Here is a 15,806-nt window from a genome sequence, read left to right as displayed (position 1 = left end):
CATCCAGGGCACAAGGGCTGTCCTCACTGTCTCTGGATCTGCCATCTACACTGGTGAGCGGGCTCTCCATCTATGCTAACTTGATGTGATGATCCTCTTACAGGTGCCCCCTTTCTTCTGAGAATTTATAAGTTCTGGCCCCAGCTTGACCCATTTGTTCTTCTAATCTAGCTACTCCCGTTTTCACCAAGCATGATGCAGACACCAAGCCTTGCTTTGAAGCAATTCAAAGGCATCCCAGTAGGAATATCTAGATATTCGTAATGAAAATGGGCAAACACTCAACCTCTGGTGGAAACCTGATTGTTATTATGTGGACCAAGGTTATTTCACAGCATGGAATAATTTCTAGCCAACAGTGGTCACATGCTATACCTTCACTGGCGACCTTCAGTGTAGGCATTCCAGGTCCTACTGCCCTGTACTTCAAGACCATACCTTTCACAGATCAGTCCACTCAAAATAGCTCTCTCTTCTAGAATCTTATTTTCTCAGGCATATCAGGCAGTGTTTGGCCAAGTCTGGTAACTGAAACCATGGGTTCTGGAGTTTTAACTTCAACCACGTGGTTTGAGCATCAAATAAGGTGATGCACATGAACTATCAGCAACGTTTAGGCTCATTGATTGAAACTATGATAATCACATGTTAGTTTTTCCTTCACCTCTACCTTTTTTCTCCTTAGTTTTTACACACATACTTTTTTTTTTTTTTTTTTTGACAATCAGACAGTGAGAGAGGAAGAGACAGAAAGAAAGGTCTTCCTTTTTCCGTTGGTTCGCCCCCCAAGTGGCCACTACTGCCGGCACATTGTGGCCAGTGCACTGCGCTGATCTGAAGCCAGGAGCCAGGTGCTTCCTCCTGGTCTCCCATGAAGGTGCAGAGCCGAAGGACCTGGGCCTCCTCCACTGTACTCCTGGGCCACAGCAGAGAGCTGGACTGGAAGAGGAGCAACTGGGACAGAATCTGACACCCCGACCGGGACTAGAACCCGGGGTGCCGGCACTGCAGGCGGAGATTAGCCTATTGAGATTAGCCTATTGAGCCGCGGTGCCGGCCTGTACACACATACTTAACATGACTATAAATAGCTTTTAGTCTTTTTTTTTTTTTGGGGGGGGGGGGAGTTCCAGTGGGCTTTTATTGAGATAAAAGGAACAAAAATCCAGATTTTACCACTCCTATTTTCTGAACCTTGTAACCTCAGTAGACTCTGGTCCATAAATGTGTACATACAACATAACACATCCCAACAAAAACAGAGACCCACTGGAACATTTGCCAATTAACAGAAAGCCAATTTTCCCTTTCCCCAAATGTTTTCAAAGTTTTGAGTTCCCACTGCTCATTTCTCAGTGGAAGTGGTCCCTTGTGGCTAGGGACGTTAGAATTTTCTCCCATTTTTACCAAACAAAAATAATAATTTCAAGTTTCAAAACAGGGAAGTCACTTTGTTTTCTCCAGGCACCCCTCCCCAAACCATTGGTTAAGATACAGCAGCCTGCATCTTAATAACCCAGCCCTACCCCCTCCCTTGCTTTACCCAGCGCTGTCTACTGGAGAATTTAAATACACTTCTGTTGGAATCTGTCAGTGGAGGGGCAGAGTCCAGGTGCCAGGCTAGCTCCCTCTGACCTCATGAACTGTTATAATCTTTGGACACTTAACTCTTTACCCCAAAGATGAGTTATTAGATCAGAAGAGAGATTTTTCTTTGGGAGTTTTAAAAAACTATCTTTAGGGATATAAAGAACTATAAGCTCACCAAAGTCACTTAAGTTTACCAAAAAGCTGACTCACTTCAGCTCCCACCAGGCCAATAATTTTGTTTGACAAAAGTATTTGGCAAGAACATGATTCCACAATAACAATTTTAAAGATACATAGAACATTGAAAAAAGTAGCAAATTAAAATAACATGGCTTAATTCCCAAGAACTTATTTCATCTTTTTGTTACTCATCTAGCAGGTCAGGAGTGTGGCTAACGGCAGTTTCTGATGAGGCTATGAGCTCCCAAAGTGTTTCTAAATCCTTAGTGCAGACACCCTCCCTGTAGGGGCATAGAACCCTCCCTCCCACCCCTATTAAAAAAAATAGGAAAAGAAAAAAACTGAGGTGATCAGAATGAGATGTTTTGAATCCAACAATTTATGCTAAAGGCTTTGTGCCAAGTTGTCTTGTTCTAACCACGCCTGATGGTATCAAACACAAAGCAAGAGTCCAAGGAAAGATGTTCCCATCTCATTCTGAAACATAAACTGGTGACCACCCCATCCCCCACCCAACTTTTTTGGCCAACCCATGTTATGATGCTGGGATCAGACTGAAAATAAGTTGTATTTAGGTTTTCCTTTCCCTTACTTCTTTCCAGGAAGATCTTAGAACGAACTTGCTGCATTCCTGAGGGAAAGGCAAGAAAGCTGTTTTCCCCATCAGAACACATGGGGAGACAAAAACCAAAAACATAGGCTCGAGGCAGCATGGTGTGTAACAGTCCATAATCTATTACACAGCTATACAACCATAAGCCAAACCATGAATTGGATGCAGTTTTAGTATTAAAAATAGGGACTAGTTCTCACTCAAATGAACCACACTGGGAAAATATAACCATTACTGAAAACAAACAAAAACAATATTGGCAACAATCTGAAAATAATTAAAATAACAATGTTGAAGGATCCCCAAATAAAAAAATTTTAAAAGGAAAAAATAAAAAGGAAGACTAGGCTTTGACCCAGTCGTTAGAGCATCTTTCCATTTAATAATTTCTATTCAAGAGTCAAGCACCAAAACTGGACAGCTGCTTCTGTAAGACTGTGTCCAATAGTGGTATCCCAGACAGTCTAAGTGCCACTCCTCCTCAGAGGCTGTACTTCAGTAATACTTTCCATTTTAAGTCTGTGCTTTAAGAGGGACCCACAGGCACGTGGCACCAGGCATAGCAGTCAGAAGTTGGAAGAGACTGCACTTCTTTTAAAAGTCACCTACATGCTCTCTAGCGAGATAAAAAACACTGCATTTATACTGCTGTCTTGCTTTTGCTCTAGTGAAATGATCCCTCTTATCTCACCAGAGGTGGGGGAGAACGAGAGCTGCATCAGTACAGGGGCAAGATTTTTTGGTCAAAAGTTAACACCTTTTCAATCCCCTCCCACATCCCTTCCTGGGAACAGGTTAGCTCCTTAATTAGGGTTTGTATTTAGTAACCAGTGTTGACTGGATGGACAGTGAGTGACTTGGAGCTTGCTCTTTTTTTGGGTTTGTACTGTGCAGCTCTTGCTACAGTTGTTACAGAGTTAGGGCTATGTCTGATCAGGAGGCATCTGCAGGATTTTTATCCCCGGAAATTTCTGGATGAATCACAAAATAATCTCTTAGAATTAGGCAGAGTTTTTTTTTTTTTTAAAGCCACCTCAAATAATTGATTTCTTTATCCAGATGTGTTAAGCATGAAGGCATATGCAGGACTTATCTTGCAATATTATTGTTAAGATTTTGAAAAACAGAATATGGAAATTAATTTTAATTTGTTTTTTGCTTTTCTCCCCCCAGATGCCTTCTGATTGACCTAGTACACTGTGTTAAACGGAATTAAAATCATTAAAAAAAAAAAAGTTCGCTGGTTTTGATTCATCTCACTCCTTTTGCCTGGAGATCAGGCATCAAGCATGCTGGGAGGGGCACAATTTATAGCAACACTACTGACTGTAAAGCCTCTGCCAGCAATTTACAATGCAAAATGACAGGACAATTCTTGTCACAGCGCAAGATGGCAAGCAGCTTTCTGTTGCGTGGAAGTTAATAGCTCTCAGGGGTTGCCCATTCCTGCAAAAGTTTATGGATTAAGGTGGGCAGAGGGCAACACATTTACACACTTAAGGAGATGATCCATTGAAAATAAAGCTCCCGAACTGCTAACATTACCAAAGCTGGTACTGGCTACTACTCAGAAGCTATGCGGGAGGACTCAGAGTGTGGCTGGGACTTCGGGCAGTCACTGCGGGAGACTCCACACGTTCAGGGCTTCCTGGTTACCTGGTGAGGGACATTGTTGGGGAATCTGAACCTATACTGGGGACTGTACAGATCCTTTGTGTGGTCCTTGGGGCAGAGCGATGAATATTATACCCACTGGGGCTAGTGCTCAGGCACGGTCTCCTTTGAAGAGAAAAGCTCAGCTGAGAATAAATTTCCCTTCTGATTAAAAAACAAATTTACTGCGCCAAACCTAAGTGTCACCTTGGACACACCCCTCATCCTGGAAAACTGAACAGTTCCCTGGCCACACCCACCATAATCCTCTAGATATTCACTGAAAGCAGACATTCCTCTCATCCACAGAGGCACAGTACAAAGACGAAAGCCACCACAGCAAAAAACAAAACTAATGAGTATCTCCACCAATGCTGAACAATAAATGCACCATTTCAAGAAACAAGAATAAGGAAGACAACAGGCCACCCCCAAAAGAATACAACACTTCAATACTACATTTTGAAGATGATGTGATGGAAGAAATGCCAGAAATGGAATTCAAAAAATTGATCCTAAGGTTAACAGAAGTACTCAGAAGCAAATACACAAATTATTGAAATGCATACAGGACATTAAAGAATCTCTTCCATGAAATTGAGATTTTAAAGAGATATAAAAATGAAATGAAGAATTCAATAGAACAAATAAATGCAGTTGAAAGCCTTAAAAACAGAATTGGTGAGACAGAAGAAAGAATATCAGACATAGAAGAAAGCACAGGAAATTATACAGTCAAACCAAAAACAAGAAGAAGAAATTAGAAAACTAAAAAATGCTGTTGTGAATCTACAGACTACTATCAAACCACTCAACATACGGATTCTAGGAATTCCCAAAGGCATGGAAAGAGAGAAATTATTAGAAGGTCTTTTTAGTGAAATAAGAGAAAACTTCCCTAATTGAGAGAAAGAAAGGGACATCGAAGTACAGGAAGCACACAGAACTCCTAACAGACATGACCAGAAAAGATCTTCACTACGACACATTGTAATCAAATTCACCACCATAAAACAAAGTGTGCAGGAGAGAAACACCACATTACTTTCAGAGGATCTCCAGTTAGACTCACAGAGGACTTCTCATCAGAAATCCTCCAGGATAGGAGTGAATGGTGAGATATATTTCACGTCTTAAGTGAAAAAAACTGTCAACCCAGAATACTATACCTTGCAAAGCTCTGATTTATGAATGAAGATGAAATAAAGACCTTCCATAAAAAACAGAAATTGAAAGAATTTGTACCATCCGTCCAGCCATGCAGATGTTAAGGATGTGCTGCACACAGAAACACAGAAAGATGGTCATCACTACGAAAGAAGATAAAGGAATAAAATCCCCGATTAAAAATTCAAAGGAAAGTTAAAGTAAAAAAAAAAAGGAATATTTTTGGAAAAATGGCAGGGCGACGTCATTATTTATCAATTGTCACCTTGAATGTAAATGGCCTAAACTCTTCTGTTAAAAGACACAGACTGGCTGAATGGATTAAAAAACAAAACCCAACTATTTGCTGCCTACAAGAAACACATCTCACCAAAAAAGACTGAAAGTGAAAGGATAGAAAAAGATACTCCATGCCAACAGAAACCAAAAAAGAGCTGGTGTAGCCATCCTAATATCAGACACAATAGACTTCAACACAAAAAGTGTTAAGAGACAAAGAAGGGTACTATGTAATGATTAAGAGAGGAATTCAACAAGAAGATGTAACTGTCATAAACATATACACACCTGGATATTTAAAAGAAATTTTAAGGGATATAAAGGGAGACATAGACTCCAATACAATAGTAATGGGGGATTTCAATACCCCATTTTCAGCAATGGACCAATCAACCAGACAGAAGTCAATAAGGAAACAGCAGATTTAACTGACGCTATAGACCAAATGGACCTAACAGATATCTACAGAACCTTTCACCTTACAGTTGCAGAATACACATTCTTCTCTCCAGTGCATGGAACTTTCTTAAGGATTTACCACATGCTAGGCAATAAAGTAAGTCTCAGTAAATTAAAAGAAAAATTGAATCATGCCATGCATATTTTCAGACCAGGATGGAGTAAAGCTGGAAATCAGCAACTCAAGATTCCCTAGAGCATATGCAAACACATGGAGACTGAACAACATGCTCCTGAATGAAGAGTGGGTCATAGAGGAAATCAAAAGAGAAATCAAAAAATTTCTGGAAACAAATGAAGATGATAACACAACATATCAAGACTTATGGGATATAGCAAAAGCAGTGTTAAGAGGAAAGTTTATAGCAATTGGTGCCTACATCAAGAAATTGGAAAGGCATCAAATAAATGAGCTATCAATGCATCTCAAAGATCTAGAAAAACAACAGTAATCCAAATGCATAACTAGTAGAAGCAAAATAATTAAAATTAAAGAAGAAATCAACAAATTGAATCAAAAATATAAAAGATCAGCAATACGAAGAGCTGGTTTTTTTTGAACAAAATTGACACACCATTCGCCTACTAACGAAAACACAGAGAGCAAAGACCCAAATCAATAAAATTAGAGATGAACAAGGATATATAACAGACATCACAGAAATAAAAAGAATAATCAGAAATTACTACAAAGAGCTGATGGCAACAAATTGGGAAACCTAGAAGAAATGGATAGATTCCTGGACACATACAACCTTCCTATATTGAGCCATGGAGACATAGAAAACCTAAACAGCCCCATAACCAAGATGGAAACTGAATCAGTAATAAAGGCCCTCCCAACAAAGAAAAGCCCAGGACTGGATGGATTCACTCTTGAATTCTACCAGGCATTTAAAGAAGAAATAACTCCAATTCTTCTCAAGTTATTAAAAAACAATTGTAAGGCAGGGAGTCTCCCCAAATTCTTTCTATGAAGCCAGCATCATGGTAATTCCTAATCCTAAAAACAATGCAACAGACAAAGAGAATTACAGATCAATCTCCCTGATGAACATAGATGCAAAAATCTTCAACAAAATCCTGGTCAATCAAATCCAACTACACATCAGAATGATCATTCACCCAGATCAAGTGGGATTTATCCCTGGTATGCACAGATGGCTCAACATTCGCAAATCAATGTGATACATCACACTAACAAACTGCTGAACAAAAACCACATGATTATCTCAATATATGCAGAGGTGGCATTTGATAAAATACAACACACTTTCATGATGAAAACTCTAAGCCAATTGGGTATAGGGGGAATATTCCTCAACACAATCAAGGCGATTTATGAAAAACCCATGGACAGTCATCATATTGAAAAAGGAAAAGTTGTAAGCATTCCCACAGACATCCAGAACCAGACAAGGATGCCCACTATCACCATTTCTATTTAATATAGTACTGGAAGTTTTAGCCAGAGCCATTAGGCAAGAAAAATGTATCAAAGGGATACAAATCAGAAAGGAGAAAGTCAAACTATCCCTATTTGCAGATGACGTGATTCTATATATAGAGGATCCAAGAAACTCCAATAAGAGACTAGAAGAGTTTGATAAACTAGCAGGATATAAAATCAATACACAAAAACCAACAGCCTTTGTATACAATGCCACGGCTGAGAAAGAACTTCTAAGATCAATCACATTCACAATAGCTACCAAAAAATAAAAATAAAAAATAAAAAACCTTGGAATAAACTTAAGGATGCCAAAGATCTTCACAATGAGAATTATAAAATCTTAAAGAAATAGAAGAGGATACCAAAAAATGGAAATATCTTCTATGTTCATGGTGGATTGCAAGAATCAATATCACCAAAATGTTCATTCTTCTGAAAGCAATTTACATATTCAATGCAACACCAATCACATTCTTCTCAGATCTAGAAAAAATGATGCTGAAATTTATATGGAAGCACCAGAGACTTTGAATAGCTAAAACAATCTTTTATTTATTTATTTGACAGGCAGAGTTAGACAGAGAGACAGAAAGGTCTTCCTTTTTCTGTTGGTTCACCCCCCAAGTGGCCAGTGTGCTAAAGCAATCTTATACATCGAAAATAAAGCCAGAGGCATCACAAAACCAGATTTCAAGACATACTACAAGGCAGTTATAATCAAAACAGCATGGTACTGGTACAGAAACAGATGGATAGACCAGTGGAATAGAATAGAAACACCAGAAATCAATCCAAACATCTAAAACCAACTCACATTTGACCAAGGAGCTAAAACCAATGCCTGAAGCAAGAACAGTTTCTTCAACAAATGGTGCTAGGAAAACTGGATTTCCACATGCAGAAGTATGAAGCAAGATCCCTACCTTACATCTCCCCCCAAAAAAATCCACTCAAAATGTATTAAATATCTAAATATATTACCCAACAACAAATTATTAGAGAACCCTGGGGAAATCCTGTAAGACATTGGCACAGGCAAGGATTTCTTGGAAAAGACCCCAGAGGCACAGGCAGTCAAAGCCAAAATTCACAAATAGGATTACATCATATAGAGAAGTTTCTGTATGGCAGAAGAAACAACTGACAGAATGGGAGAAATTGTTTGCAAATTATGCGACTGATAAAGGATTAATAACCAGAATCTATAAAGAGATCAAGAAACTCCACAACAACAAAACAAACAACAAATTAAGAGATGGGCCAAGGACTTAAGCAGACATTTTTCAAAAGAGGAAATTCAGATGACCATCAGATACATGAAAAAATGCTCAGGATCAGTAGACATCAGGGAAATGCAAATCAAAACCACAATGAGGTTTCACCTCACCCCAGTTAGAATGGCTTTCATACAGAAATCAACAAACAACAAATCCTGGCGATGATGTGGGGGAAAATGTACCCTAAGCCACTGTTGGTGGGAATGTAAACTGATAAAGCCACTATGGATAACAGTATGGAGATACCTCAGAAATCTGAATATAGAACTACCATATGACCCAGCCATCTCACTCCTGGAAATTTACCCAAGGGAAATGAAATCAGTAAACAAAAGTTATCTGCACCTCCATGTTTACTGCAGCTCAATTCACAATAGCTAAGACAAGGAATCAACCTAAATGCCCATCAACTGAAGACTGGATAAAGAAATTATGGGATATGTACACTATGGAATACTACACAGAGGTTAAAAAATGAAATTCAGTCATTTGCAACAAAATGGGTGAACCTGGAAAACATTATACTTAGTGAAATAAGCCAGTCAGTCCCAAATGGACAAATACCTTATGTTCTCCGTGATCTGTGACTACTAATAGAGCACCTAAAACGAAATCTGTAGAAGTGAAATTGACACTTTGAGAAGAGATGACTTCAGATGCCCTTGTCTTGACTATTGAGGAACAATTTCTTTGATTTTTTTGTTTTTCCTTCATACTATTTGTCGAACTTTTACTTAACATAAAGTTAATCATGTGTGTATCAAGTCAACTGAAAATAGATCTCAGTAAAAAATAAGAGTGGGAATAAGAGAGGGAAGAGGAAGTTTAATTGTAAAGTTGCATAGTTCTGCATACATTCCTATGGACTTACTTCTAAGGGTACAGTTTAAAAACTTGTCATGGGAATCCAAATCCCATTAAGCTAGGTTTTAAAAATGCCACTTACTTGTTAAAGTGATTGTTTTAAGTGTTAAAGTGAATATATAGATAGGATTAAATGTTAAAGTGATCATATAGATAGGATCAAGTGCCTGGAAATAATAATATAGAATTAAAAAGGAGAGAATATTCCAATATGGGAAGCAGTTCATACAGCAGACTCATAGAATGACAATCACTTTAAAGTAACACTTTGACCTCAGAATCAGCCCATAAGGCTTCCTGGTCTGGCTGAAAAGCCCACGAGAGTATTTCAGGCATGGAAAGCCAAGACACTGTGGCAAAAAAGATGTTCAACATGAAGGACCTCTGTGAGTGAGACCCCAGTGAAAAGAAGTGGTCAAAGAAGGATGTACTTTTTTCTAAAGATAGGAGAGAACTTCCACTTTGCTCATGGCCTTGTCTAAACAGTGACAGAGTTTGTGGACTCAAAAGGCTTTCATAGCCTAGGCAGCTCAAGTCAAGAACCTCGGGTGGTCACTGACGTCATACATAAGAATATTAATTGTTAAATTAACGGGAGTCACTGTGCACTAACTCCCCATGCAGGACCTCTGTCCTCAATGAGCTGTATTATGAGGGTTAACTATAAAACTAGTTCTCAAACAGTGTTGTATGTGTGTGTGTGCACACATGCAAAATGTTGAAATCTTAGTATAGAGTTGTTCTTCTGTGTACGAAATGAATCTTAATGGAGAATAGGCTGGCAAGGGGAGGGGGAGGAGGTAGGGTGGGAATATAGGCGGGAGGGTGGGTATGGTGGGAAGAATAACCATTTTCCTAAAGTTGAACTTATGAAATTTGTATTCCTTAAAAAATAAATCAAAAAAGAAAGGGTTAGGTTCCACGTAGCAATATATGTATATATAGATTAGTATTTTATTCTGTTTTCCATTTCTTTCCATACTTGGTTGGTATAAGTTTAGATAACATAATCCCACTGGTGTACTTTATTGCAGTATTCACTTTTTAAACAATACTTATGGACTTAATAAAAAAGCTTGCAGCTTTTTTAAAAATATGAAAATTTAAAGGTTATATATAAGTACATTTAATGCCATTGAATTTTCTTAAAGTGATTGAGTATGCTGAATTAAATTTTAATGATATATTTTCTATAACGTATTTGTATAATCTTAAAGTAGTAATTATACTCATTTTTCAATCTAGCAATCAAACATTGGAGGCCCATCATGTATTTATCTAGGAATTCTTTCTCACCCATAAATTTGTTGTATCCTCTTAGAATGCTATTTAGCCGGCGCCGCGGCTCAATAGGCTAATCCTCCGCCTAGTGGCGCTGGCACACTGCGTTTTAGTCCCGGTCGGGGCGTCGGATTCTGTCCTGGTTGCCCCTCTTCCAGGCCAGCTCTCTGCTGTGGCCCTGGAGTGCAGTGGAGGATGGCCCAAGTGCTTGGGCCCTGCACCCCATGGGAGACCAGGAGAAGCACCTGGCTCCTGGCTTTGGATTAGCGCGGTGCGCTGGCCATAGCGCGCCGGCTGTGGTGGCCATTGGAGGGTGAACCAATGGCAAAGGAAGACCTTTCTCTCTCTCTCTCTCTCTCTCTCTCTCTCACTGTCCACTCTGCCTGTAAAAAAAAAAAAAAATGCTATGTAGCCCTAGCCCTCTTCTAACTTGTATTAGACAATCTTGTCTCATTATTATTATTATGTTGTAACTATAAAATATATTAATATATTAGTCTTAGCCTTAACTTTTTTTTTTTTTAATTTGACAGGTAGAGTTATAGACAGTGAGAGAGAGAGAGAGAAAGGTCTTCCTTCCATTGCTTCACTCCCCAAATGGCTGCTATGACTGGCGCTGCGTCAATTCGAAGCCAGGAGCCAGGTGCTCCCCTCTGGTCTCCCATGCGGGTGCAGGGGCCCAAGCACTTGGGCCATCCTCCACTGTCCTCCTGGGCCACAGCAGAGAGCTGGACTTGAAGAGGAGCAACCAGGACTAGAACCCGGCACCCACATGGGGTGCTGGTGCTGCAGGCAGAGGATTAACCAAGTGAGCCACGGCGCCGGCCCAGCCTTAACTCTTTTTAAAAACACTAATCAATATTTTAAATTTCTTACAAGCTATACTAATCTGAATGTTCTTTACATACGTCAGAGTTTTATCTATTCCAAACATTAATCCTTAATAGTATGTCCTTAATCAAGACATATGATTTCTGGGGCCAGCACTGTGGCATAGTGGGTAAAGTTGCCGCCGGCAGTGGGTGCCAGTTTGAGACCCAGCTGTTCCTTTTCCAATCCAGCTCTCTGCTATGGCCTGGGAAAGCAGTAGAAGATGCTCCAAGTTCCTGGGTCCCTGAATCCATGTGGGAGGCCCGGAAGAAGCTCCTAGGTCCTGGCTTCAGATCGGCTGAGCTCCAGCCATTGCAGGCACTTGGGGAGTGAACCAGTGGATGGAAGATTCTCTAATTCTGCCTTTCAAATAAATAATCTTAAAGACATAGTATTTCCAAAAATTTGTCCTCTTTTGTGTTGTCTTTTCACTTTCTTAATGGTTTCCTTTGAAGCAAACTGTTTTTAATTTTGATGAAGTTCAGTGTATCTATTTTGTTACTTGATTTTTTGGTGTGATAACTATGAAAATCATTGCTAATTCCAAGATACCTCAAATTTTATATATTCCAACTCTAAGACTGGGGTTAGGTAGTGGGATCCTAATGGCACCTGCCACAGAACTGAAGCACCCTATTTCTCCGTTGACTGTTCCTATGTCTATCACTCCCACAAAACTCCTCAGGTGTGGGCTGTTACCAAGTGTTCAGAATCTATTGGACACTGGAAAGGGGGTGTTTCCATCAATTCTGACTGGATAACAGATACAAAGGATCAGATCGGAGTCACCTGGAACAGAGACCAGGCCATACATAGAGAAATCTTGGTCACACTGGGTGGAGATCAATTATTCAAGTGTTCTGTGTTCCCCCTCTTTGATGTTTCTGTGTTCCTGAAGATTCGTATTTGTTCTCTTATCACAAGTCTGCGAGTTTCAGGTGAGAACAAATGAGAAAGAGACCAAGCAATGACCGGTGTTGGAACATCTGGATGATTGATCAAATGATCCCCAACTGGTTTCTCCTCTCCTGTCTACCCAAAGCCTCTAACAATAGCTAATTCTCAAATACCAAGGGGTTCCCAAGTGTCAGGAACTGTCTGAACCACTGTCACATGTGTTAACTCATTTAATCCTCAAAACAATGCCAAGAACTAGGCTCTGGCATTATCCCTACTTTACACTGCTGGGAAGCGTGGTCCAAAGAGCAGATACATTGCCTGTCAAAGGTTACTCAACTAGTGAGAGGGGTTGCCAGGGCTTTGTCCTAGGGAGCTGAAGGCCAGCATCTGGACTCTTCATTGACCAACAGGCTATAAATCAACCATTTTCTAGGTATTCCTTCTGGGTGTGAGGTTTATACATTAAGAAATGTGTTTGTGTGATGTTTCATTATGAATATGAGATCAGGTATAAAGTCTGCCTCCAATCTATAGGAATGGCTTATAGAAGATATGGAATATAAAGCCAAGGTCTTGATCACAAGGATAAACTCCCTGTTGGCTGAGAAAATATCTTCTTACTTGTAGGACTGCCAGGTTTATGTGAGATACTGTCATTCACGGCCCATGGGCAATGGTAACTACATGACTTTGTGAAGGGATTATCAATAAAAGGGTATAGAAATAAAGACTAACTTCTTATTACTTAGCCAAATTGACCACATTCTGAATCCCCAGTGTTTGTGTCAAGCTGATGGGATTTCAGAAATTTTTAAATTAGGACTTTTCTGATTAATAAATCACAATGAAAGAAAAAGAAATGGCTTCTTGAAAGAGTGGATTCTGAAGACACACAGCAGATCGTCACAAAGCCTCTCCCTGGACTGGCTAGTGCTGTGCTCAGGAACCATGGGCCACAAAACAAACAAGGCCGCAACTTTCCTTGTAATCATGAGAGCTGTGACCTGTTTGGGATGAATATCGGTGAGATTTTATAACATCTCTGTGGGGAGCAACTCGGACTAGACTAAGTTACTGGAATTAAGACTTATTCTATGCATCTGCTCTCCCACAATATGGCGCTGGGAGAGGAGAAAACAGCTTCTAAGCAGCTGCCTCTTGCCAACTTGAGTGATGACCTCCAGGAGCTGATCCTGCCCCTGATTGGAGGAGAGCAGCGTACTCGGCGTGTGGGCAGCCGAGTTGGGATTGGTGGAGGAGGACTATAAAAGAGGAGAGAGACGGCATGCACCAGGAACATCTAAGGGGAACATCTGAGGGAACACCTGTGCAGCCCCCCGAGAGAGCCGGCGGTGTGCCGCTCCCCTGCGGAAGTGGGGAAAGTGGCAGGGGGAACCGCCCTTCCACGAAGGTGGAAGGGACAGCAGCCAACCCGGGAAGAACCAGCAGCAAACCCGGAGAGGGCCGAGCAGACGAAAGAACAGCGCAGGGTCCTGTGTCGTTCCTTCACGAAGACGGGGAGCGACATAATGGTGCCGTGACTCGGATATGAAGCCCAGGCAGGGTTTAGTGTCATTCCTCCATGAAGAGGGGGAGCGACACATCTCTCCATAGGAACAGGAAGGGCCTCACTTGGGAAACCAGCGGCCATACTACAGAAGAGTACCTGGCGCAAGTTCTTCTTTGTCTCAAAGTTAAAAACCTCCAGCTCCAACCAGACCAGCCAAAAACAATGGGTTAGACTTGCAAACACGTCATGGCCATGTACTCTGTTTCTCTTTCCATTCTTTCGCCTGCCCTCCTATGAGGTGGTCCTTCGTCTGTACCCCTGCCTTGTCTTTCCTTCTCCAACTTCCTCTCCTCCTCATGGACCTGGCCTTATCCCTACTTTACACTGCTGGGCAGTGTGGTCCAAAGAGCGGAAATACCGCCTGTCAAGTGTCAAGAACTTCCGCACTCAGTCTGCCTCCCCTTGGGACAGAAGGGCATGCTCAACAGTCCAAAACTCACCCCAGTGGAAATATTTTCTTAATTTGTTTCTCCAGGTCTGCCCCCTTTCTTTGTGGATGTCTCTGAACACACACTCAGATTCCCCAACAGCACTGCAGATTCAAGAGAAAATCACCCCAGTGCATCCAAATCGCCTCCCCACCTGCTGCCAAGAGCTTTTCATCATGGCCCCTTGGGGGGGTGTTCCGGGCCCCACCATTGGGCCTGACTTTTAGTGCCCTTTTCTCTCTCTTCCAGCTTCCCAGCAATCCAGCAACAGCAACCCAGTGAGACACACTGGGAGGGAGAAGGTACTGGGGTTAAATCCCGATCTCTCTGACTTGAGGATGGCTCTGACCAATTCTGAACCTCAATTTCCTCCTCTGTCAAATATAAATGAGCATAATAGGACCTCCCCTGCAGGTACCCCATAAACAGCTATTGTAATTCTGAGCAAACTTTTAACACTTCCTCTGTGCACAGAGACAGGGTCCCAGGGACTTTTCCTGGACAGTTTGTATTCTGCTTCAGGGTCTCCAATCACAAAGTAGAGATGGCCCCACGCTCACCTCTGTGCCAAATTCAGTCTCCGATTCTCTCTCACTGGGACTCCGCAGGCGCCGTGGTCGTGGGGTGGGGATTTCCTGCAGCAACGCACTCTCTGCTTTGGACTGAAAATCAGACAGAAAATGAGTGCAGCCACCATCTCAGAGAATAATTGGTAAAACAAAAATGAAAAACAACAACAAAGCTGCGACTCTTTAAGGGGAGGAGCAGAGGAGATGGTGCAGAAGAATGAACTTCCATTCTGAAGCATGATTTTCCTGTGTGCCAAGGCAGAGTGTGACATTAACATTTAGAACTTGTGCAGCCCACAAAGCGAGCTAACAAACCCTGCAACGCGGCAATCGGCAAGGCACGAATACGCATGCGGTTTCTCTCACCCTCGCGGCTTGTAATTTCTCTCTCATACGTTCCCTCATGGAAAATTCTGCAAAGCCTGTTCTGGAAGCCGAAGGAATTGGAGGTAAGCCTTAAAAAATAAAAGAAAATTACTTTAAAATATTTTTTTCCACCAGGAAGATTAAATAAAAATAAATGAGATAATTTTTTAAATTTTGCCAATTTCGAACTTCCCATCAGCAATCATGAGATAATGCTGACAACTGCCCCATGACGTCAGTGTGCGTGTCTTGGCTTCTCTGAGACCGACAGCAAAAACCTTCGTCCT

General features: G+C 41.1%; 1 protein-coding gene across 12 annotated transcripts in view; it reads right to left on the bottom strand.

Annotated features, from left to right (window-relative positions):
- CC2D2A (coiled-coil and C2 domain containing 2A) overlaps positions 1-15,806 on the bottom strand; it is a 151,019-nt gene that overhangs the window by 96,610 nt on the left and 38,603 nt on the right. For all 12 annotated transcript variants that reach the window (XR_011386192.1, XR_011386193.1, XR_011386194.1 and 9 more), the window contains 2 exons: positions 15,520-15,608; positions 15,145-15,246 (listed from right to left, as the gene is read on the bottom strand). Coding sequence is in view for 9 of the 12 variants with exons in the window: in XM_070068049.1 (XP_069924150.1) it covers positions 15,145-15,246; positions 15,520-15,608 (191 nt within the window). In the remaining 3 variants the exon portion in view is untranslated. The remainder of the gene's footprint in view (positions 1-15,144; positions 15,247-15,519; positions 15,609-15,806) is intronic.

The sequence above is a fragment of the Oryctolagus cuniculus genome, chromosome 2, assembly GCF_964237555.1.
Source record: "Oryctolagus cuniculus chromosome 2, mOryCun1.1, whole genome shotgun sequence".
In the NCBI taxonomy this organism is placed as follows: domain Eukaryota; kingdom Metazoa; phylum Chordata; class Mammalia; order Lagomorpha; family Leporidae; genus Oryctolagus; species Oryctolagus cuniculus.
Note: the sequence above shows the minus strand (reverse complement) of the source record. Positions and strands in the feature narration are given on the sequence as shown.